The 24071-nt window shown below is 38.3% G+C and overlaps 1 protein-coding gene across 2 annotated transcripts in view; it reads right to left on the reverse strand.

Annotated features, from left to right (window-relative positions):
* Positions 1-15689: 15689 nt before the first annotated feature.
* Positions 15690-24071, reverse strand: part of DCAF17 (DDB1 and CUL4 associated factor 17) — a 36262-nt gene continuing 27880 nt past the window's right edge. For both annotated transcript variants that reach the window (XM_047872042.1, XM_047872041.1), the window contains 4 exons: positions 23840-23930; positions 23122-23205; positions 21110-21265; positions 15690-20333 (listed from right to left, as the gene is read on the reverse strand). In XM_047872042.1, coding sequence (XP_047727998.1) covers positions 20187-20333; positions 21110-21265; positions 23122-23205; positions 23840-23930 — 478 coding nt within the window. In that variant the 3' untranslated portion in view covers positions 15690-20186. The remainder of the gene's footprint in view (positions 20334-21109; positions 21266-23121; positions 23206-23839; positions 23931-24071) is intronic.

Here is a 24071-nt window from a genome sequence, read left to right on the forward strand (position 1 = left end):
ATCAAGACAGCATGGTATTGGCACAAAAACAGACACATAGACCAATGGAATAGAATAGAAACCCCAGAACTAGACCCACAAACGTATGGCCAACTCATCTTTGACAAAGCAGGAAAGAACATCCAATGGAAAAAAGACAGCCTCTTTAACAAATGGTGCTGGGAGAACTGGACAGCAACATGCAGAAGGTTGAAACTAGACCACTTTCTCACACCATTCACAAAAATAAACTCAAAATGGATAAAGGACCTAAATGTGAGACAGGAAACCATCAAAACCTTAGAGGAGAAAGCAGGAAAAGACCTCTCTGACCTCAGCCGTAGCAATCTCTTACTCGACACATCCCCAAAGGCAAGGGAATTAAAAGCAAAAGTGAATTACTGGGACCTTATGAAGATAAAAAGCTTCTGCACAGCAAAGGAAACAACCAACAAAACTAAAAGGCAACCAACGGAATGGGAAAAGATATTCGCAAATGACATATCGGACAAAGGGCTAGTATCCAAAATCTATAAAGAGCTCACCAAACTCCACACCCAAAAAACAAATAACCCAGTGAAGAAATGGGCAGAAAACATGAATAGACACTTCTCTAAAGAAGACATCCGGATGGCCAACAGGCACATGAAAAGATGTTCAGCGTCGCTCCTTATCAGGGAAATACAAATCAAAACCATACTCAGGTATCACCTCACGCCAGTCAGAGTGGCCAAAATGAACAAATCAGGAGACTATAGATGCTGGAGACGATGTGGAGACACGGGAACCCTCTTGCACTGCTGGTGGGAATGCAAATTGGTGCAGCCGCTCTGGAAAGCAGTGTGGAGGTTCCTCAGAAAATTAAAAATAGACCTACCCTATGACCCAGCAATAGCATTGCTAGGAATTTATCCAAGGGAGACAGGAGTACTGATGCATAGGGCCACTTGTACCCCAATGTTCATAGCAGCACTCTCAACAATAGCCAAATTATGGAAAGAGCCTAAATGTCCATCAACTGATGAATGGATAAAGAAATTGTGGTTTATATACACAATGGAATATTACGTGGCAATGAGAAAAAATGAAATATGGCCTTTTGTAGCAACGTGGATGGAACTGGAGAGTGTGATGCTAAGTGAAATAAGCCATACAGAGAAAGACAGATACCATATGGTTTCACTCTTATGTGGATCCTGAGAAACTTAACAGGAACCCATGGGGGAGGGGAAGGAAAAAAAAAAAAAAAGAGGTTAGAATGGGAGAGAGCCAAAGCATAAGAGACTGTTAAAAACTGAGAACAGGGGCGCCTGGGTGGCGCAGTCGGTTAAGCGTCCGACTTCAGCCAGGTCACGATCTCGCGGTCCGTGAGTTCGAGCCCCGCGTCAGGCTCTGGGCTGATGGCTCAGAGCCTGGAGCCTGCTTCCGATTCTGTGTCTCCCTTTCTCTCTGCCCCTCCCCCGTTCATGCTCTGTCTCTCTCTGTCCCCAAAATAAATAAATGTTGAAAAAAAAATTAAAAAAAAACAAACTGAGAACAAACTGAGGGTTGATGGGGGGTGGGAGGGAGGAGAGGGTGGGTGATGGGTATTGAGGAGGGCACCTTTTGGGATGAGCACTGGGTGTTGTATGGAAACCAATTTGTCAATAAATTTCATAAAAAAAAAAAAAAAGATAATCCAAAAATACAAACCTGACTCTTGGTTTCGTCTCTAGTCGGGATCTCATGGGTTCATGGGACTGAGCCATGTGTTTCCCTCTGCCCCTCCTCCCCAATTTGTACAACAGATCATTATGCAGTCTTATACAACAATGATGAGGCTCTATATGTATGGATCTGGAGCACTATGCAAAATCTATTACTAAGGACTTCCAAGTACGGTGTTATGGCTAATCAGATGCACCGAGGCACCCATCCACCAAGCAACAAGTGGACCTTAATTACAAACCACTTCTTTGAGGCATCGTTCATCTCTCGAGAGGTACGGGAGGTTTCTGCAGACCTTTCTCCTTCAAAAGCAAAAACAAAAACGCAGTTGTCATGAGGGAAATGATGACACTAGTGATACTTCTGTCAGGATATGGAGGCTTGGACCAACACAAGGTTGGGAAGGATGAACTGAGCCAAAGCCCTGAAGTGGCCCCAGGATGGTGGCAGCTTTGACTATAGGCAGATATAGAAACAAATCCTCTCTGGAGGAGAGCTTTCCCAGTTGGGGGCTATGGGAGTCTCATGGATTAAGACCAAGTACACAATATCATCAAGATCATGAGGGAGCAAGGCAAGCCACCATTCGTGAGAATCTGCATCAATAATAAAATATAGAAAAGTGATGAATAAAATGTTGAAGAAATAAACACAAAAATCAGTTTTCGGTAGATCTAGATAAGCAAGTCAAAACTATAATGCTTTTGGGAAAGAATGTAGGAGAGTATCTTCCTGGTCCAGGACAGTAAAGAATCTATAAAAGAAGATTAAGGCCACCTGGGTGGCTCAGTTGGTTAAGCATCTGACTCTTGATTTTAGATCAGGTCATGATCCCAGGGTGATCACGATCCCAAGCTGAACACGGAGCCTGCTTAAGATTCTCTTTCTCTCAGGGTGCCTGGGTGGCTTAGTCGGTTAAGTGTCTGACTTTGGTTCAAGTCATGATCTCGTGGTTCATGGGTTTGAGCCCTGTATCAGGCTCTGTGCTGACAGCTCAGAGCCTGGAGCCTGCTTCAGGTTCTGTGTCTCCATAGCTCTCTGCCCCTCCCCCACTCGTGCTCTGTCTCTCTCTCAAATAAACAAACATTAAAAAAAATTTTTTTTAAAGATTCTCTCTCTCTTCCTCTGCCCCTCTCTCCTGTTCTCTCACTCTCTCTCTAAATAAATAAAGTTTAAAAAAGATGAAAACTATCTCAACCATAAAAGACTGGTGCATTTAACCACATTAAAATGAAGAACTTCTGTTCCTCAAAAGACTCCATTATTATTAGGAATTATTGGAGTAAAAACAGAAAAAAGACAGGAAAAGATCTCTAGAATACACATAATTAGCAAACCCTATTGAGCATTACTATTAGAAACTGATGGGACAAACAGCCAAATAGAAAAAATGGGTAAAAGACTTTAATAGATACTGTACAAAAGTTGATATTCAAATGGCCAATAAACAAAGAGGAGCTCTACCTTTAGTCATTAGGGAAGCACAAATTAAAACCACAATGGGATACATGCCTATCAGATTGGCAGAAAATGAAAGGTCTGACCATATTAAGTGTCGGACACTGCTGGTGGGATTATAAACTGGTATGATCCTTCTGCAAAATTGTGTGGCATCCAATAAAGTTGAACATATACATACCCTCTGATCCAAGGATTTTAATCCAAGATATATACCATCGAGAGATACATACACATGTGCATCTGGAAGTATGTACAAGAACACTCATGGTGGTATTGTTAATAATTGGCCCCAAACCGGAGACAACCCAAATGCCCACCAGCAACAGAATGGATAAATAAATTTTTATACAACTGAATGTTACACAGTAGCTGGAGATACATAAAACAACATAAATGAAACTTATATACCTAATGTTGAGGAAAAAAGCAAGACACAAAACAATATATACAGTGTAGTTCTATAAAGAGGCACAAATAAACCCTGTAGAGATGCATGCAGAGGTAGTACATTTATGAAGAAAAACAGGAAAATTGTTATAAATCAGGATAATGGTGACATCTTGGAAAAGAGGTAAAACTGTAAACAGAAGACATACATACGTGGCTCCTCAGATGCTGATAATATTCTATTTCTTGACCTGTACGATGGGTTGTGTGGTTGTTTTGTGGCAATTTTTTGAATTATGCTTTTTCTGGGAAGCATGCTATATTTCACAGTTTAATTTTTTTTTTAAAGAGGAAACAAGAGAAACCACCACTAAGATAAACAGGCCACAGGAGAGTACCAGAAATGAACAGGCAAATTGTGAGCAAAAGTAAAACTTTTCAAGTGCTTACGCAAAATTAAGCAAAATTGACCAAATGTTGGACCGCAAAGCAACTCTCGGCAAATTTCAAAGGACTGAAATGATATTGAGTATATTCTCTGGCCACAGTAGAATCAAGCTAGAAATGAATACAAGATTAAAAGTAGAAAATTCACTTGTTGTATATTAAGAAATATACTCTTACAGAGTTCCATCGTGCAAACAAGAAATCATTAAGGATGTCAGAAAATATTTTAGATTAATATTGAAATAAAACTTGTCACAATTGTAAGATATAGTAAAAGCCATGCTGAAAAGGAAATTTTTAGCATATAAAGTGCATATATTAGAAAAGAAGGAAAACTAAAAAAACAATTATCTAAGTCTCTATCCACAACATTAGAAAAGTAGCAGAAAAATACATTGATGGAGAAAACACAGCCAAAAGACTGTGTTTTTAATGTTTATTTTTGAGAGAGAGAGAGAGAGAGGAGAAAGCAGGGTAGGGTCAAAGAGAGAGGGAGACACAGAATCCAAAGCAGGCTTCAGGCTCTGAGTTGTCAGCACAGAGCCCAACATGGAGCTCAAACTCATGAAAGGCGAGATCATGATCTGAGCTGAAGTCGGACACTTAACCAACTGAGCCACCCAGGCGCCCCCCAAAAGACAGCTTTTTGAACAAGGCTAATGAGCATAATAAACATCCTATGAGACTGATCATGGGAAAAAGAGAATCCCTGGGTCAGCTGTGAATCAAGCTTTCAGGTGCTTTGCACCTGCTCGCCAGCATTACACACTCTTTAGCTATTAAAAGATGTCAAAAGGATATTATAAACAACTTCATGATTATAGCTTTGAAAAATGTGATGAAAGGGACAGATTTTTAGCCAGACCGTATTATTCAAGATTGACACAAGAAGAAAGAAAAACCAGATTAATTCACTAACTCTTCAATAAATTGAATCTGTAATTTAAAAGCTTCTCAATGAGGGGCACCTGAGTGGCTCAGTTGGTTCAGCATCTGACTCTTGATTTTGGTTCAGGTCATAATCCCAGAGTTGTGAGATCGAGCCCCGCGTTGGGCTCTGCACTGAGTGTGGAGCCTACTTAAGATTCTCTCTCTTTCCCTCTGCTCCTCTCCCCAGCTCCTGCACTCTTGCTTTCTCTAAAATTAATAATGATAATAATAATAATTATAATTATAATAAAAACATTCTCAATGAAAGGAAGGGTTTGCTTCTATTATTAGTATTTTCTCTTGGTCACAGGCCATTTATTTCCTGCTTCTTTACATGTCTAATAATCCTTTATTATATGACACAACTTATGTGTAAAAGAAGTCTCCAGCTGATAGCTCCCATTAGTGAGTCCCCTTTTCCTCAGTTAGGCAGACAGATTTCAATCCACTTAGTGACTTAGTTGGGTCAGGGCCTAATTGAGAGTTTGTAATGTCTCTGTTTCTGCAGGCCTGAAACTACTGTAGTCCTTCAGAAGACGTTTGAGTGTAGCTCTTTAGCCCCCAACCCCATTATTATGGGCTAAATTGTATCCCCCAAATTCATATGTTGAAGTCTTAACCCTAAATACCTCAGAGTGGGACTGTATTTGGAGACAGAATCCTTAAAGAGGTAATTAAGTTAACATGCGTTCAGTAGGGTAGGCTCTAATCCAGTATGACTGGTGTCCTTGTAAGAAAAGATCAGGACACACACACATGGAGGGAAGACCATCATTCTCAAGCCATGGAAAGAGGCCTCAGAAGAAACCAACCCTGCTGACACCTTGATCTTGGACTGCTAGCCTCCAGAATCATAAGTAAATAAACTTCTTTTGTTTAGGCTCCCCAGCCTGTGGTACTTTGCTGCTGTTAGCAGCCCTAGCAAACTAATACACCCATGTACACATGCCTCAGGGACCGTCTAGTTATGAGTTTGTGAAAGGCTCCTTTCCCCTAGTAGGATGTTCCCCTCCAGGCACCACGGAACAATAGATTACAGTCTGACTTTCTGGGCCAGCCTCCAGCCTCATACATCACCCTAAAACTCAAAAAATATCTCATGGGGGAAAACCTGCCTTGCATTCAGGCTCTTCCAGTTTCTAATAGGTCACACAAGCCCTGTGTAATGGTCAAAAATTATGCTGGTTTTTTTTCCCTCTAGGAGATTCTCTCTGCTAAGTCAAGTCCATCAGGAAAAACAAAACAAAACAAACAAACAAAAAAAACAATCATTGGCTTACTTAGGAAGAGTTCTTACTGTTCTGGAATTGTAGTTCGTCTATTCCTCCTTGCTCCACAACTCTCTGATATCTTCACAAATATAATTTTAAAATTCATCCATTTCATTTTCTGGTTGTTGCAGCAAAAGCATTAGACTACTGCTAATTAACATATTTTACTTAGAAGTTAAGGTCTTGGTGGCTCAGTCAGTTAAGCATCAGACTCTTGAATTCAGCTCAGGTCATGATCTCACAGTTCTGGCAGATCTCACAGCAGGCTCTGACGCAGGGCCTGCTTGGGAGTCTCTCTCTCTCTCTCTCTCTCTCTCTCTCTCTGCCCCTCCCTCTCTCTCTTTCAAAAATAAGTAAACACTAAAAAAAAAAAAAAGAAGAAGAAGAAGGTCTTCATTAAAGTGATAACAAACTGAATGTAACAAAATATAAAAGGAAACATAACCAAGTTGAGTGTATTTCAGGAATGTATGATGGTTTTAACATATAAAAATCAATGTAATTCACAACATTATCAGAAGAAATAAACAAAATCATGATTATCCTTAATAGATGTAAACTGATAAAATTGCACATGTAGTCATTAAAAAAAAAACACCTCTTAGTAAGCAAGGGACAGAAGAAAAATTCTTTGTTAAAGGGTATCTATGGAAAAAAAACTTACAGGAAACATAGTACCTAATGGTGAAATGTTAATATTGTTTACTCTGAAATCAGAAATATGCTGGTGGACCTGGTCAATATAATAAGGCAAGAAAAATAGATAACAGTATTATAGATAGAGAAAATAATAGAATTGAATTCTTTGCATTCTTAGAAAATAAAATCTACAGAATAGTATTAGAATTATTAGGTGATTTGAATAAGCTTACAGGATATAGATTAGTATGCAGAAATCAATGGAATTTCTTTGGTTGAGCATCAAACCATTAAAAAATTGAAATTTATTATTTATTTTTTAAAAATGAAATTTAAACACAATACCATTTACAATAGCATCAAAACATAAAATAGTTAGCAATAAAAAAAGATGACACTTCTATACAGAAAACCTAAAAACACTTTTAGAAAAATTGAAAATGACATAAATAAATGGAAGGATGTTATTACATCAATGTATTAGAAGACTCAAAATAGTAAGGATGTCATTTCTCCCTAAGTTTATCTATAGTCAATTCGATCCCGATCAAAATTGTAGTGAGTTAATTTCTGTGGGATTGACAAGAAGATTCTAGACTCCAAGGCACAGAATATGTCAGGGGTAAAGAATAGCCATAACATTCCTGAGAAAGAACAATTTATGAGGACATACTCTACTGCATATTAAGATATATTATAAATCTACAGTAATCAATGTAGTGTGATATTGGTGACAATAATGACAAATAGATCAATGGAACAGAATAGAGTCCATATAGACACATGGTGACAAAGGTGTCACTACAAAGCTGGGATTTATGGTGCTGGATAGAGTAGATTTTTTTACAAAAAGGGAGAAAAGAGAGTTAACCATAAACAAAAACCAATTCCAGGTGGACTATACCTCTGAATGTAAAAGGTAAGGATCAGAAAGAGCCCAGAAACAGACCCAAAAAGAGGGTGAGGGAGAGATCACTTTTCACTTTCAAACATTTTGAATTTTGTGCCCGCAATGGGGCCGTGAGGTATGTGTTACAGCACATCTAAGGGACACGGACATGGCAGTTCATAGTAACTAGTTCTTTGAAGAGATCTAGACCTCATTCTTAAAATACAGATCCAAATCTGGCAAAGACACTGTCAAAAACGATTTCAAATTAAGCTTCATCTACGACAAAAGCTATGAGCCCAAAAAGCTCCACTGAGCTTTGATTCTCAAGTTTCTTGTCCTCAGTTATACCCTGACACAGCCCAATCCCACATGGGTCATTTCCACCTGCTTCCAACACCTTGGTTCCCTATAGCATTAAGGTTATCTCCCTGTTCCTCATGGTCCTTTATGAGTCTGGACTGTTCTGCTAACAACAACAACAACAACAACAAAACACCTCTTTGGAAATTCCCCTCCCACCTGATGAATCTGTTGATTCATCAATACATTTCTCAAAACCTCAAAAATAAGTACTGTCCTAGGTATTAAAAATATACTGATTGTAGTACTATATCCCAAATGACATTGTTTATTAGAATGACGGTAGTGACTATGCACTTCTGAACTCACCTAAATACAGGATTTCTGATTCACTGGAATTTTAGATTAATACCAGCAATTAACTAAAAATAGTCTTATTTCTTTAATCTGTATGTAATGACAGTATTCACTGACACGAACATTTTATTATTAGCTGCACTTCCTTGTGTAACCCACTTGTGCAGCAGGTATCACTAGTTATTAAAGCACATCTTGTTTTATTCTGATGTCATAAAGGCAACATTAACAATGCTGTTCTTTGCAGATAGAGAACCTAATGAGTTTAGTGATCCAACTCAAGAGATAGCCACAGAGGTTGCTGCATCTAAATGTTTTAGTAGTTATTAGCAAGCCTGTCCGTGCAATGACTCAAAAGTATTCTTAGACGCTTCCGTGTAATCTATTAAGTTTAAAAAGTCTAAGATTCTGAGACAGAAAAAGTAATTGCTCAGAAAATTATACAAGCTTGTAACACAGTCACTATTTTGCTGTCAATATTTATAAAATAACAAGTATTAATTTCACTTGATCATGGAATGCGTATTTACTCATTGTAGGAGCATGCAAAAACCACACCCATCTGAATTTAGGGGAAACATTAAGAATTAGGGAAGAGGAGCACCTGCGTGGCTCAGTCCGTTAAGTGTTGGACTTCAGCTCAGGTCATGATCTTGCGGTTTGTGAGTTCGAGCCCCACATTGAGCTCTCTGCTGTCAACACAGAGCCCGCTTCAGATCCTCTGTCCCCCTCTCTCTGCCCCTCCCCCCTCAAAAATAAATAAACATTAAACAAATATTTAAAACATTACAGAAGAGATACTTCCTGTCAGTGGGCCTGGACTGGTAGGTTGGCAGTATCTTTGTGTTTCCCTCACACTCCTTTTAGGAGCAGATGAAATCTTATTCTTCCAGCTCTTAGTGAGGTCAGTGGCTGGTGCTTCTCTCACCAACACCTACTGGGAATGGACTCCCAGCAATATCCCCCAAAGCCCTCATTCTCACCCTTCCCAGGAGAATCCCAAGCCTCACATTTGTGAATAAACTTAGAATCAAACTACAACTTACTTTCCTGTGTTAATACGAAGAAGGACTAAAAGAGTAACTAGTGTTACCATTAAATTTCATTCAAGATTATAAATTTTTTTTAAACATTTATTCATTTTTGAGAGTGAGACAGAGTGTGAGCAGGGGAGGGGCAGAGAGAGAGGGAGACAGAGAATCCGAAGCAGGCTCCAGGCTCTGAGCTGTCAGAACAGAGCCCGATGCGGGGCTTGAACTCACGGACTGAGAGATCATGACCTGAGCTGAAGTCGGCCGCTTAACCGACTGAGCCACCCAGGTGCCCCTTATTCAAGATTATAGATTAAAATCATCAACTTAAATGTAAAAGCTAATTAAGAAACTCTTAGAAGAAAACATAAGTGTACATTTTTATGATCTTAGACTAGGCGATTGTTTCTTAGATATGACATCAAGAGCACAATCAACAAAAGAAAGAATAGATTCAAAATTTGACTTCATCAAAATTGAAAACTTTTGTGCTTCAAAGGACACCATCAGGAAAGAGGAAAGACAACCCACACAATGAGAGAAAATATTTGCAAATCACATTACCTGATAAGAGACTTGTATCTAGAATATATACAGAAATATATAAATATATAAATAACTCTTACACCTCAATAATAAAAAGACAATCTCATTAAAAATGGGTAAAGGATTAGAGTAAATGTCTCTTCAAAGATGGTATACAAATGGCCGATAAGCACATAAGAAGATGTGTATCATTAGTCATCAGGGAAATAAAATTCAAAACTGTAATGAAATACCACCTCATGCCCACTAGGATTGTTATAATAAAAAAATAGAAAATAACAGGCGTTGGCAAGTATGTGGAGGAACTGGACCTCTTGTATATTGCTATTCGGAATATAAAATGGTACCACTGCTGTGGAAAATAGTTTGTCGGTTCCTCAAAAAGTTAAACCTAGAGCTACCATGGGACCCACTAATTCCACTCCTAGGCATTTCTCAGGAGGACTGAAAATATCTATCTATACAAAAATGTGCACACAAATGTTTATAGCAGCATCATTGACAATAGCTAAAAACTGGAATCAACCTGATGTCCATCAACAGGTGCATAAACAAATGTGTTTAGCTTAATAAGAGAATATTACTTGGCCACAAAAAGAAATGAAGTATTGATACATGCTACAACATGGGTTAAAGTTTGAAGACAGCATGCTGAAGGAAACCAGACACAAAAGGCCACATTTTGCATGATTCCGCTTAGGTGAAACGTGCAGAATAGGCAAATCCACAGAAACAGATTAGTGGTTGCCAGGAGGTGGGGGGAAGGGAAATGGGAACGACTGTTAATGTATACAGGGTTTCTCTTTGGGGTGACAAAAATGTTCTAGAAATTAGAGAGGGGTGATGGCTGCACAATTTTGTGAACATTCTAAAAATCGTTGAATTGTACACTTTGAAAAGGTGAACTTCACAGTGTGTGAATAAAAATAAAATGTTTCCAGATCATATGCTACCTTAAAACATAGAAGGGTACATTCATTTAACTATCTTGGATGTATTTCTTTAGATTGGAGTTTCTTTCTATTTCTTTAGATTGGAGTTTGCTGATTAGGGCTCTCTGCCATCTTTCTGGCCTTAAGCCGTGCTCACCGGACAGAAAGCAGACCAGAACCCATACACGTGGGAAGAAATAGAATTCTTCCCAATTCTCCCTTTAACCAGACATCCTGCACAAATTCAGATTCTCTTGGCCTCACCCCCTCTCTTGTTTCAGTCACTGCTACTAAGACTGCTCTGTGCGGACCCTGCAAACTTCATGCCAACACAGCCTGCCAATGCGAGGACCTCATTCATGTCCTGTTGCTGAGTTTCCCTTGCTTCCTGCCCATTGGTGTCAAGGTGAATTCTGCCCTTGTGCAATCTGGAAATTCGGGGGAGTTATGTTGGAATCTTTGGAGAGTGGCAGATAAGAGCTGGGGGTAAATTCTTCCCCCTTCCTCCCTAACCTATAACTCACACACTGCCCTGAGGTGCAGTTTCTGTGGCTTCTTGGAGGCTGGTCCGTGAGATTAAGCATTTAGTTGCTCTTAGTGGTCCAATCAATAATGATTGGTAATGTTTCCTTTCACTCTCAAAAGTGTCTGTATATGCACAATAAATCACTCTAATGCTAGCCAAAGTGGCAGAGGCACCCAAGACTTTCTGACAGAAACTGAAATGGAAACCATCAGATCAGGAGTCTGGTAAGGGAACCAAGACAGACTCTGGAAAAGAGACGTTTGGGACATTCTTATTTTTTTTAAGTTCACTTATTTATTTTGCGCGAGAGAGAGAGAGAGAGAGGCAGAGAGAGAGAGGGAGAGAGAGAATCCCAAGCAGGCTCTGCACTGTCAGCGCAGAGCCCTGCATCGGGCTCGATCTCACAAACCATGGGTTCACGGCCTGCGCTGAAAGCAAGAGTCAGACAGTCAACTGTGCCACCCAGGCACGCTGAGATATTTGGGACTTTATATTAGATGTGGTAGTGGTCTCAAGGACCTCTTTAAGTTCATGATAGTGTCAGTCAGCGTATCTTCAAGCAGATCTTGTGTCATTACTGTGTAAAATCTGAGGTTATAGATGTGGGAGAGGTTGGAGCTGGAAATGCTTTAACTCTCACTGACTTTGCTCTCTACAGAGAGAAAGACAGATTACAGACAGGAAAATGAAGTGTTAGAATGGCTTTTAAATTGTAATTCTTTTAACGTGCTTTAACCAGTCTTATTACTCTTACAGAGGAAGCTTGAAAACCTGTGCTCTTGGAGCTTGTGATTTTTCAAAGAAAAAATGGTGTTTAAAATAGGATTCAGAAATGATTGTCTGCTTGAGGAGGTGCCCTCCTAAGAGAAAATTTAAAATCCTTAATTGAGCCTTAAAACTTTTACTGGAAAGAACTGATAAAGAATTTATTGATAAATCATTTTCTTTTGAAAGTTTCATTTGAGAGATCAATTTATGGATGCCTATTACCGGAGAAGGTAGATTGTCCTCCATATGACTCATTTCACGGATTGTCACCTTTGTGAATTTAGCTCACTCTAAGTTTCATCACTTCTGCGGTGGTCCAAGGTTTCAAAGTATATTGAACTATAATGGGTTCAAAGCATTAATTGGGGTCACAGCAGGTATTAACTGACTTTTCTACCTCAGATATAATTTTATTTAGTATACGAACTTTCTGGACTGAGGTAAGACCGGGAGAGGCTGGCAGCATACCCATAGCTTCTCCAACACTGTTGAGTCCCAACTTGCTAAATTCTGTTTATATGAGAATGAAGTATTTGGCAAAGGGTCCAAAAGTGTTTGGAAATTATTTGTAAAGGCAGAAAGACATCTAAATGTAATGAACTTGAAATGATTACCATGTACCACGGTGCCAATACAGTGGTAAATTTTATGAATTTGTTGTTGTGGAAATGACACATGTGACAAAGTAGAACTGCAGAGACCGTCTGACTTAAAATATGATTAGAACTTTAGAGGTATCAAGTGCGTTTACCCCAAGAATTCAATACTGGTCTAAAGTTTAAAAAAAAAAAATCAATCAATGTAACTTACCGTATTAACAGACTAAAAGCCATATGGTCGCCTCAACAGAGTATTTGACAGACTCCAACATCTATATCCAATAAAAACTCAGAAAACTAGTAATAGTAGGGAACTTCTTCAAATTAATAAGGAGTAGCTATGAACAACCAACAGTTAATATCATACATAATGGTGAAAGACCAAATGCTACCCACTATGCATTAGATACCCATATAGAAAAAAAGAACTTTGATCCATATCTTGCACCGTACCCAAAAATCAACAAAAAGTGGATTATGGATCTAAATGTAAAACCCAAACTTGGGGCACCTGGATGGCTCAGTTTGTTGGGCATACGACTTCGGCTTAGGTCATGATCTTGTGGTCTGTGAGTTTGAGTCCCGCATTGGGCTCTGTGCTGACCACTCAGAGCCTGGAGCCTGCTTCAGATTCCATGTCTCCCTCTCTCTCTGCCCCTCCTCCACTCACACACGCACACGTACTCTCTCGGTCTCAAAAATAAACATAAATTTAAAAAATTGTAATGTAAAACCTAAACTAAATGTCTAAAATTAAAAACACTGGCCATAACAAGTGTTGGCAAGGATATGGAGCACCTGGAACTCTCATGTACTGATGATGGGATGATGGGAATATAAAATGACATAGCCATTTTGGTAAAACAGTTTGTAAGCTTCTTAAAAAATTAAGCATATACCTAACATAGGATCCAGCCATTTTCTCTTTGGTATTTCCCAACAGAAATAAAGCATTATGTCCATACAAAGAATTTGTACTAAATGTTCACAGTAGCTTTGTTTGCAGTAGCCCCAAATTGGAAACTACCCAAATGTACATCAACAGGTAAATGTGTAAAAAATTGTGGTTATAACCACACAATGGAGTAATATTAAGTAACAAAAAGGAATGAACTATGATACACATAATACAGATGGATCTCAAAATAACTATACTGAGTGAAAGAAGCCAGGAGAAAAACAGAAGAGTACTTACTGTGCGACTACATTTATATAAAATTCTGGACAATGCAAACTAACCTAAACCAACAGAAACAGATTAGTGGCTGCTTTGGGAAGGCAGGAGAGAAAGGCAAGAGAGGGGTGTCACAAAGAACCAAGAGGAAACTTTTTGGAGTGATAGATGTGTTTAATATCTCAATTGTAGTGATGGTTTCATGGGTGTATACATGACATGTCAAAATTTACCAAACTTGGGGCACCTGGGTGGCTCAGTCGGTTAGGCATCCGACTTCAGCTCAGGTCATGATCTTGCGGTCTGTGAGTTCGAGCCCCGCATCGGGCTCTGTGCTGACAGCTTGGAGCCTGGAGCCTGCTTCGGATTCTGTGTCTCTCTCACTCTCTGCCTCTCCCCCGCTCATGCTCTGTCTCTCAATAATAAATAAATGTTAAAAAAAGTTAAAAAAAATTACCAAACTGTGTAATTTAAATATGTGCAGTTTATTGTATGTCCATTATACCTCAAAAAATCTATGTTAAGAAAATTTAAAATTTACACATGGCATATAAACACACCTGAATATGCTTATCATTAGTTTATCAGGAAATATAAATCAAAATCACACTGAGGGGGTGCCTGGATGAGTGATTGGTTGAGCAACCAATTCTTGGTTTTTGGCTCAGATCATGATCTCACGGTTCGTAGGTTGGAGCCCTGCATTGGGCTCTGTGCTGACAGTGAGGAGCCTGCTTTGGATTCTCTTTCTCCCTCTCTCCACCCCTCCCCTACTCTCTCAAAAGAAAATACATAACCCACATCAATGTAGTTATTAGGGAAAGGATAAAGCTTATTTAATACTAATATCATATTATAGCAAAAATTCATCCGATTTACAAATAACATGAACTCCCAGCCTTTAAAGGAAAAAATCACTTTCTGCTTTTATTACAATGTTTTATGGAGCCCCTTCTCTGGTGCCATCCTGTCCAGCTCCAGCAGTCACGTAGAACAGTCTAACATAAGCCTTTAACAATCCAGGTTTGTTCTGTTAGTCCTCATTAAAGGAAACAGGGTTCCTTGATGAGAATGTATTCTATGTTTGAGAAAGAATAATGCAGGCTGGCTTTTGAGTTATCTTTTTTTTTTTTTTTTTAAATTTTTTTTTCAACGTTTATTTATTTTTGGGACAGAGAGAGACAGAGCATGAACAGGGGAGGGGCAGAGAGAGAGGGAGACACAGAATCGGAAACAGGCTCCAGGCTCCGAGCCATCAGCTCAGAGCCCAACGCGGGGCTCGAACTCACGGAGCGCGAGATCGTGACCTGGCTGAAGTCGGACGCCTAACCGACTGCGCCACCCAGGCGCCCCAAGTTATCTTAATTATTATCCCAAAGAAAGAATGTTTTCAGCAGTTCCTCGTGGGGTGGGGGTGGGGTTAAAAAAGATAAAGAGGGTGACCTGAGAAAGGGCTGCTAGAGGCAAGTAGAAACAATCTACGTATCAACTAGAGATGATTATACACCCACCACAAATGCTAAGATAAAGAAGACTAAGAACCACAAATGTTGGAGAAAATGTGGAAGGACTGGAAGTTTCATATTGTTGCAGGCATGTGAAATGATACAATCCTTCGGGGGTGGGGGTGGGGGGGATCTGGCAATTGCTTATTAAACTAAACACACTCCTACCTAGGACCCAATAATTCCATTCTTAGATGTTTACCCAAGAGGAATAAAGAAATATGTTCACAAAAAAATGTGCACAAGAATGTTCACAGCACTTTATTCACAATAGTAAAAAAAAAAAAAAAAGAAAAAAAATCAGAAACAGCCCAGGTGTCCATTAACAGAAAACTGGAAAAAACAAATTGACGCATTCATACAAAAGACTGGTCAGCAATAAAAAGGGATGAATCACTGGTACATGCAAAGTGAATTAACTTCAAAAACACGGTGAATGAAGGAAGCATTCCACTTTGTATGATTTCATTCATATAAGGTTTTAGAATGGGCAAATTTAATCTGTGAGGCAAAATAATCAAAACGGTAGTTAACCCCCAATAGGTGTGGTGAGGATTGACTGGGAAGGAACGGGAGGAAACTTTCCGGAATGAGTGCTATGTTCTAAATTTTGAAAAGGGTTTGGGTTACGCGGATGTACGCATTTGCAAGAACTCAGCAAATTTATATTTAACATTTGTGCGTTTCACTGCATGTAAATGTACATCAAAAATTTTAAAAACTGAACATTAAACTCTATTTAGTGGTATGCATGTTGAGGTATCAGGGGGAAGTATACTGAGGTCTGCAATTTACTTTGAAATGCATCATAAAAGTAACATGGACAGATAGTAATAAAACACGTAAAATTTAGAATCCATGAAGTTGGTGTTTGGGTATTTACTGTAAAATTCTATCAACATTTCTGTATGTTTGAAAAGTTTCATTATAAAATGATGGAGAAAAGCCCTCAGTTGGTCTTATCTTTCTAATATATATCCTTTGCCTATAATAAATTATTCCTTCTGTAAGATTCTGTAGCAGGGACCAGAAATTAGCTGCAGAATTTTCCCTAGAATTCTAAAAGTTAGATACATATGTAGACATGGTTAAGAAAGGTAAGAAATACAAAGATTATTAAAAAGGAAGTCAAATTAACTTATGAATCATTACCAATACTGGTGTTCATTATTACCACAAACAGGATGAGAGTACCATATTTTGTACCTTTTTAAAAAACTACTTTTAACTACTGAATGAAGAACCATCATTTATGTCAAGTTATATATGTGAATAGGCCAACTGTATTTCATCCAAACTTTGTCCAAAATTTGGATATCCAGACATCATTAAAAAAACACTAAGTATTTTCTTGTACCTAATATTATCATTATTGGTATGCTTTATATGAGATAAAGTAACATGATTTGCTTTTTGAGAGCTTTGGAGGAAATCTGGCATAAGTTTGTGTCAAAAGAATCTGGATGTGTTTCCTTTCTCTGCACTTATTAGTTGTGGCAAAGTAACTTCTATAAGCCTCATGATACTCATTTACAAAATGTGGGGGGATAACAGTAGTTTCACACTTCATATGGTTATTCTGAATGTTGAGTGAACCATTTCATTTTACATGTTGTCACAGTGACTGGTACATAGAAAGCAGTCAATAAATGTAAGTTACCATTTAAAAAATACGTGCAAGAAACAAAACATTCAGTTGGTGGAAGAATGTCAAGTACCTTAATTTGTTTAAATAGAACATCATCTCCTCACTAGGCAGTTCAAACAGCAACTACAATAGGATTCGTTTTGTTTTCTCTCAGAGTTGAGAGAAACGTTTTCGAGTCAAAGAAGGATAATCTTGCTGCCTCGATACTGTGAGAACACAGCATCACAAGGAGTGAAATGTAGCAATACGCTTCTCATCAGCTTAATATCTAGACCGGCTGGAAGAAGCTAAATTGCTTCCCTCAGTTTTGCATTAAACACTCAGAAACGTTGCCCATAATGTTTTATGCCTATCAGTAGTGCCTGTTAGGTAGGCGGGCCACACCACTGAAGACTCTAAAAGAGTCAGGCAGAGAGTGGGGGTTGAGGTGGGGCCAGGAGGATATTAACCGCCACGTCCCTCCACCCCAAGAGAATGGCGGCGTCATGGCTGGCAGGTGGCGGAATGAACAGCTGCGATGCCACTATGGGGGGCTGGGACACCCACACTTTTTTGGGAAGCGTGCTGTACTGTCTCCTGCTGTGTGTGTTATCTGTAAATTTCCCACATTCTTTACTATCTTCTGTATCATTTGGCATCTTTTTATCAACCATCTTGTTAAAAGTCATGCAGCCCACATTCCCACAAAATGTTACAATCAGCTGAACCTAAATAGGAACAGCTTGTCCTTCCAGTTGGGGCATAACCCTTCTGTTTGTTACAGTGCCCACAACTGACCTCCCCCTCCCCCCCACCGTGGTCTTTTACACTGAGGTGAAAGTGTCCGGCTGATACGGCATAAGGATCCTGGTCTAGTCTGACTTTAGCAGTGGTGAAACATGCGGAGTTTCTCAGTGGTCAGTTCATACCTAGACTAGAAGTATTCTAGCCACCCACCCACTCTTGCCCCCAGCCTAAAAAGCAGCCAAGAATCTCAGCTAATTCTCAGATGCCTTTCTGAGCAGATGAGTTCCTATCATTTCATTAAAAGAAGAGAGTGCCTTAAAGGAGATGCGGAAACTCAATAAACCTCTTCTTAAAAAAATCAAACAGGACTGAAGTCTTAACCTTTTCTGAAACACTCTTGGAAATGGAGAATAGGCTTTCAGCTTTTACATAGCACTGCATCTGCTTTGAAACCCATACAACACTGGTTTCTTTCTTTTCTCTGGTATTTTAATCTATTCCCTCTTACTGGACTTGTTTTTCAAGATGTAAATTCATTGGGCATGACTGTTTAGCTATAGCTAGTGTCTAATTGGAAGTTTGGGGCAATATCCAGTACATCATAATTATTCAACTGCTCTGTAACCACAATCAGGTCTCTAAAATGCTCTGAAAGCTTCAAATATTATATTAAATATGCATAAAACAAGAATGGATTTTTCCAGTAGTAGAGATATAAGGATTAGAATTAATATATGAAGATAGTTATACCTTGCTCACAAGGTAATCACTTCTACTTGCCCAAGTGGTTATTACACTTAAGGTCAGACGCAAAAAGATTTATCTTTGGCCACATATAAATATTTTCTGTTATTCTAAAACGTTAGCAATCTTACCTATCGCACAAAAGATAGTTTTAGGTTTGTTCCTTGTATTTCTTTTAAATTTATGGACTCTGCTACTAATTTCTTGATGTCTGGAATAGGTTAACACCTTTTTCTCCTCAGCACTGTTGATCATAATTAGCTTGACATTTATCTGCAAACTTCAAGGGCAGAAAAGGGCAGAATTCACATCATTCTTAACATGGGGTCAGGCCAAAACCAAAGGGAAAACTAAAGGGTTTTAATGCAAATTATCCAAGCTACAATCCCATATTTTAACCTTAAATTTGATTCAGCAATGATTTTCACTGCTGTTTCCTCCCCTTCTATTTTTACTGGTTCTTCTTTTGAGGCTGAATCAGAGAAATGTGCTGAACATGTGGATCTCAGCAACCGGATTTCTCAAACAGGAAGCAAAAAGAAACAATTTTCTCCCATGACTTATATCGCTTTTATTTAACAATCTGACGAATGATTATCTGAATTCAAGGATTATATCTATATTGGTCCTAACAAAGAAGCAAAAATACTGGTTTCACAACTAAGCCAGAGTCAAAAGCCTTTTCTAGCTAATCAGTCAGTCCCCAAGCTAGTAGGAATTGAGACTTTATCTACTCTTCCACAAGGAACAGAACTGGGGGGATCCAGGATACTTTCATCTTATTGCATAGGTATGAAAATACTGCCTAAGCAGAACTGGGAAACTTACCAAATAAACAGAATGGTGAAATGAGTACATTCTTAGATATATTCAGAGCTAAACAGGCTACATATCAGGAAAAATTTTCACTTAAATTTTGCTTGGAATCTTTTACATTAGTCTGTGATAGAAATGTAAATAACCAATGGGAACACCAAGCCAAGAGAATAAAACCATGGAAGAAAAGATCATCTGAGAACTAGAACCAATTCCTAACGCTACATATAAATATAAACATATACATATATACACATATATGATTAAAAAAACATGATGACACATTTTTGGCTCAAAGGTATTATTTCACATTATGGATCTCATTTCTCACCCTAAGGCAAAGTTTGGTATACAGGATGGAGCATTTCTTTCTGAATCCTTTACGTCTTTTTTTTTTTTTTTTGTCTCTACTGCATCGTCTTACCAATCAAAATTCCATACCATCCTTTAAGAACCATGTTTAACACTTCTCCATCAGTAACCTTCTCCCAACAACTGGCACCAATTTGTTTTTCTGTGCTCCCCAACACCTGATATTTGCATCACCACCTAGCTAAAAGCTCTAAATGCTAGACTTCTTGGGATGTCATTCTAAAAAACTCTCTCCATAAAATGAAGTCCTTACCACTTGTATGGCAATAATTTAAAATAGAAGTCACAGTCATGTGAGGTCAATACAAAATGTTTTCTAGAAAATACTGGAGAACTTGCTACACAGATAACAGAGAGGAGGACTGAACATAGTTGCTTGGCTATGTGGCTAAAAGTCTCATGAGTTACATCTCAAGTTTTAAAAGTATCTCACTCCTTTTCACAACTTCTGTTTGTTGTTTCTTCTTCACCAGGGTCACATACCATCTGGTAAACGTAGCAGCTGAAGACCCTGCTGGGTTTCTGTTCTATGTGTAGTACCAAGTCTCTGTCAAAGTAGACTTCATGGCTGTATGTCTGGAATGAAAACACAGCCAAATGAAATCTCCTTTTCACACAACCATATTCACAACTGTGTCACTAAAATGTCATAGCACCTATGCTAGAGATCTTCAAATATATACATGGAAGCAAAACAGTTGCTAGAAATAGTTTATTGTCATTATTTATGAACATGTAGATTCCTTATGAGGCAGGCATTACAGGAAATGTTGAACATAAAAAGAACCCTGGTCTTAGGAGTCGGAACACCTGGATTCCATTGCCTGTACTCTATCTCACTGTGTGAGAGTGGGCAAGTTGCTAAACCTCTCAGATATTTGATAAAACAAATGATTGGATAAAATGGCAGCTACTCTTCCTTATAACTTTTATATTCTATAATAATCAAAAAAGTAAACAGATATTTCTGAGAGTGACTAGAAACCCTACATGCTTAGATATCATCTCTTAAATAACTGGGGGGATTCAACACAGTACGCTTCTGTTTTTAAAAATGTTATCTAACTTATAAAATGTGAGAAAACCTAAGACTATGGTAAGGAAATAAACAGCATGTCTCAGAATAAAACATAAAACTTTATCTTTAGGGCCTCCAGAAAGGAGGCGTCCTCTAGTTCCTAGGGAAGGAAGGTTTAAGAAGTACTCGTTTTTGTCCGGTCGGATGATACCTCTTTGATGTGGTCATTGGTACAGGCGAGCCTGGACTGACATGAACACAGTAGCACGTGTTTCAATGAATGTCACCTATGAAGAAAATTCTTACAACTTTGAATACCACGGACTCTACTCACCACATCCCATGACTCCTCTAGTGGAATGCTTTTAAGTAAAGTTCCGTATTCATTACAGTGGAAATCCAGGTGAGCTTTTCCTTCAGCATCGATTTGGGTAACAGCTACCACAGAAAGCAAATCCAGCTCATCTTCGTAGTCCACAATTTTAAAAGTCTTAGGGAACGGATGGGTTAGGTAGAGGAAAAAGGGGCAAAATCCAGTTATCCACTTAGGATTATTCCTGTTCATAGTTTAACTCTTCTATTATCTTTCTATTTTAAGCATGTGGAAAGAAGAACGAATGGGTGAGAGCATAAGTAGAAATGTGTCTCTACTTTTATGCCTAGTAAAAGTCACAAGATTCTGAAGACTTAAGCAGCATCCCACAGATTCTAACAGACTCAAGTCTATGTAGATCTTGGCCAAAGTATTATTGAAATTCTCTATTATGACAGCAACCCAGAACTTCTCCAAGTTCCAAAGAGGTGTTCAACTGCTGCCTCTGACATGTGTGTTCACTGGTTCCCAGATAGTACTAAATATATGCAGCTCAGTTCTGAAACCTAAAAACTACCTACTGTGTCAGAAGAGTCTTACACCAGAAAATCACAAGTCATTTCAGGAAGAACTGATGACCTATCACATACTATTTATGACTCTCTTTGCCATCTTTTTTTTTTTTTTTTAACTCTTTTTGGTTCTCTAAAAAAAAGTAAAAATGGCTGCTTACACTTGAGGAAGAATATTAACTAGGAACTGAAATCCAACCCACAGAACAGAACTGGGATAAGAGATATTTCTTGGAAATGACTAATGATGGTAAAGACTTACAAGAGAAAAATCTAACCTCAGAACTCTGTTTAAAGAAGAAAACCTGGGACTCCAATAGCCTCACAGGGGAAGCAGATCTGTGCCAGCCATCCGAGGATGGGCTACAGGAAGGCACATTTTGGCAGGCACAAGTTTCTTTTAACCACCACATACTAATCCTTCACTTACATTTGGTAAAACTACTTTTTAATCCACTTATATCTTCTGCCTTTACTACCCATAACATAAAACTTTATCAGATTTATTATACATGGTTCCTTTTTATTTACTTTTTTGCCTTAATATTACCTTGGTCAAACTTCAAAGAGTGACTTCTTGCCTGGGTGTCAGTGATTTTATAGCCTTTAGTTACAATCCCTTTTGGTTTTTCCTTTGCAGGCTAAACCTTGTTTTCTAAGCTCTTGATGGAGACTATCTCTCTTTTTGCTACCACCTTCTCCTTGTTAATTATTGTTGCCATATATATATGGCATGCAGCCACATACTTTTTGGAGTGCAGCCACATACTGGGAAACCTCTAACCTTTGAAAAAGATTTTCAAAAACTATCCTTAGAAGGCTACTCTAATATTTCTACCTAGAAATGGTCACAGAACGAATACAATTATCTGGTCTAAATAGACTCTGTATTCATGCAATGGTTATATATTCAAAGCATTATCACTGCCAGTTGATTTCATAAGAACTTTCAGTGCCTCTTTAAAAGAAAAGGATAAAAATGTATTAGCTCAGTGACTGGCGATGTCAAGTTCAGGCCACAGGCTGAACTAATTTACCACACCCTCACACCCTTCTTCCCTGGCCCACGATCATTAATAAACATATCTGTATCTTGTAAAGGAAAAGCCATAAAGTCATCAGGATATATTTCCCTACAAAGTGTGCACGTTAAAAAAAAAAAAAAAGAAAGAAAGAAAAGGAAAAAACCCTGTATATATTAACAAGCAATAAGCTAGTAGTGTTTTCAAATTATTTTGGCTCTATAAATCTTTCTGCAAACAAAATCTTATGAATAATTCTAATATGAGAAGAGCAGATGATGGGGACGCATTGGTTGAAATAGCACGCACAATCCTACCAACGAAATCTGTATGGAACTGCTCACCCCGAACCTCTACCCCAGAGTTTGGGAAGCATAATTTAAAAACCATAGGGCTAGTACACACTCATTTGGTTTGCTATGTCTGGCTAAAGTAATACCTCTTGTTCTGGGTCATCATCCAGAAGGTTAAATGTTTTTTTCACCACCCGTCCAGAAGCTGTAACAGTGAGTAAATTTTCATTCTATCATATGGAGACAAATAAAAAGATATGATGAGTCCTATCATGTACAGCAAATAGCAAAATTGTATTAAATTTGGTTAAACAATCAACCCTTCTCCAACACCCATAATTCTTTCTTCTACTGAGAAAATTCTAAATCAGATTTCTGATCCTCCTATTAGCAAAAATACTTTACTATCATAAATTAATGGATAAAATACCAAAAGCAGTGGATCTGCTTTTAGAAATTTCTCTCCACATAATTTTCTTCATGCTCTTAATTTGCACACTAAAAGAAAACAACTACCTGGAGTTAAAGCATGGTATGTGATTTCTGATTCATATTTAACCCAGCTGACTCCAAGTTTGCACAATTAATTAAACCCAAAGGTCAATAACTCATCAATAAAAACTAAAAGAGAAACCCAGAAAGGAAACAGAAATTAGCAAAAGACAGCTTAATGTAACCAACTCTTTTCAAATCTCAACTGTGCATAAGGCTAAGCCTAGCTCCCTATGCAGACAAAAACACTCAGATTTCTACAGGATCGTGCTGTTCTTTTCAGCCACACCGAAAGACAAACACATTTGCATACTATATTCTCAAATAGAAAGACAGTGATATACAAAGAATTTTAAAGTACTCCTGTCTTACTTTGTTCTTCTCCCTGTTGGCCAAAATGACAAAGTCTTCAGAGATCTGATGCTGGGCACTATTATTTTCTACTTCATTTAGCTTTAAAACTCTGAAAAGAAAAAAAGATTCTAAGAACCTAAGACCTCAACACACCATCAAAGTGGTAAAGTTGAACTACTGAAATAAAACTTAACAAATGAAAAGTACAGTAACAACACTGAGTTAGTTCTCTCCTCCTGAGTAGTCTGAA

The sequence above is a fragment of the Prionailurus viverrinus genome, chromosome C1 (assembly GCF_022837055.1).
Source record: "Prionailurus viverrinus isolate Anna chromosome C1, UM_Priviv_1.0, whole genome shotgun sequence".
Taxonomy (NCBI): Eukaryota; Metazoa; Chordata; class Mammalia; order Carnivora; family Felidae; genus Prionailurus; species Prionailurus viverrinus.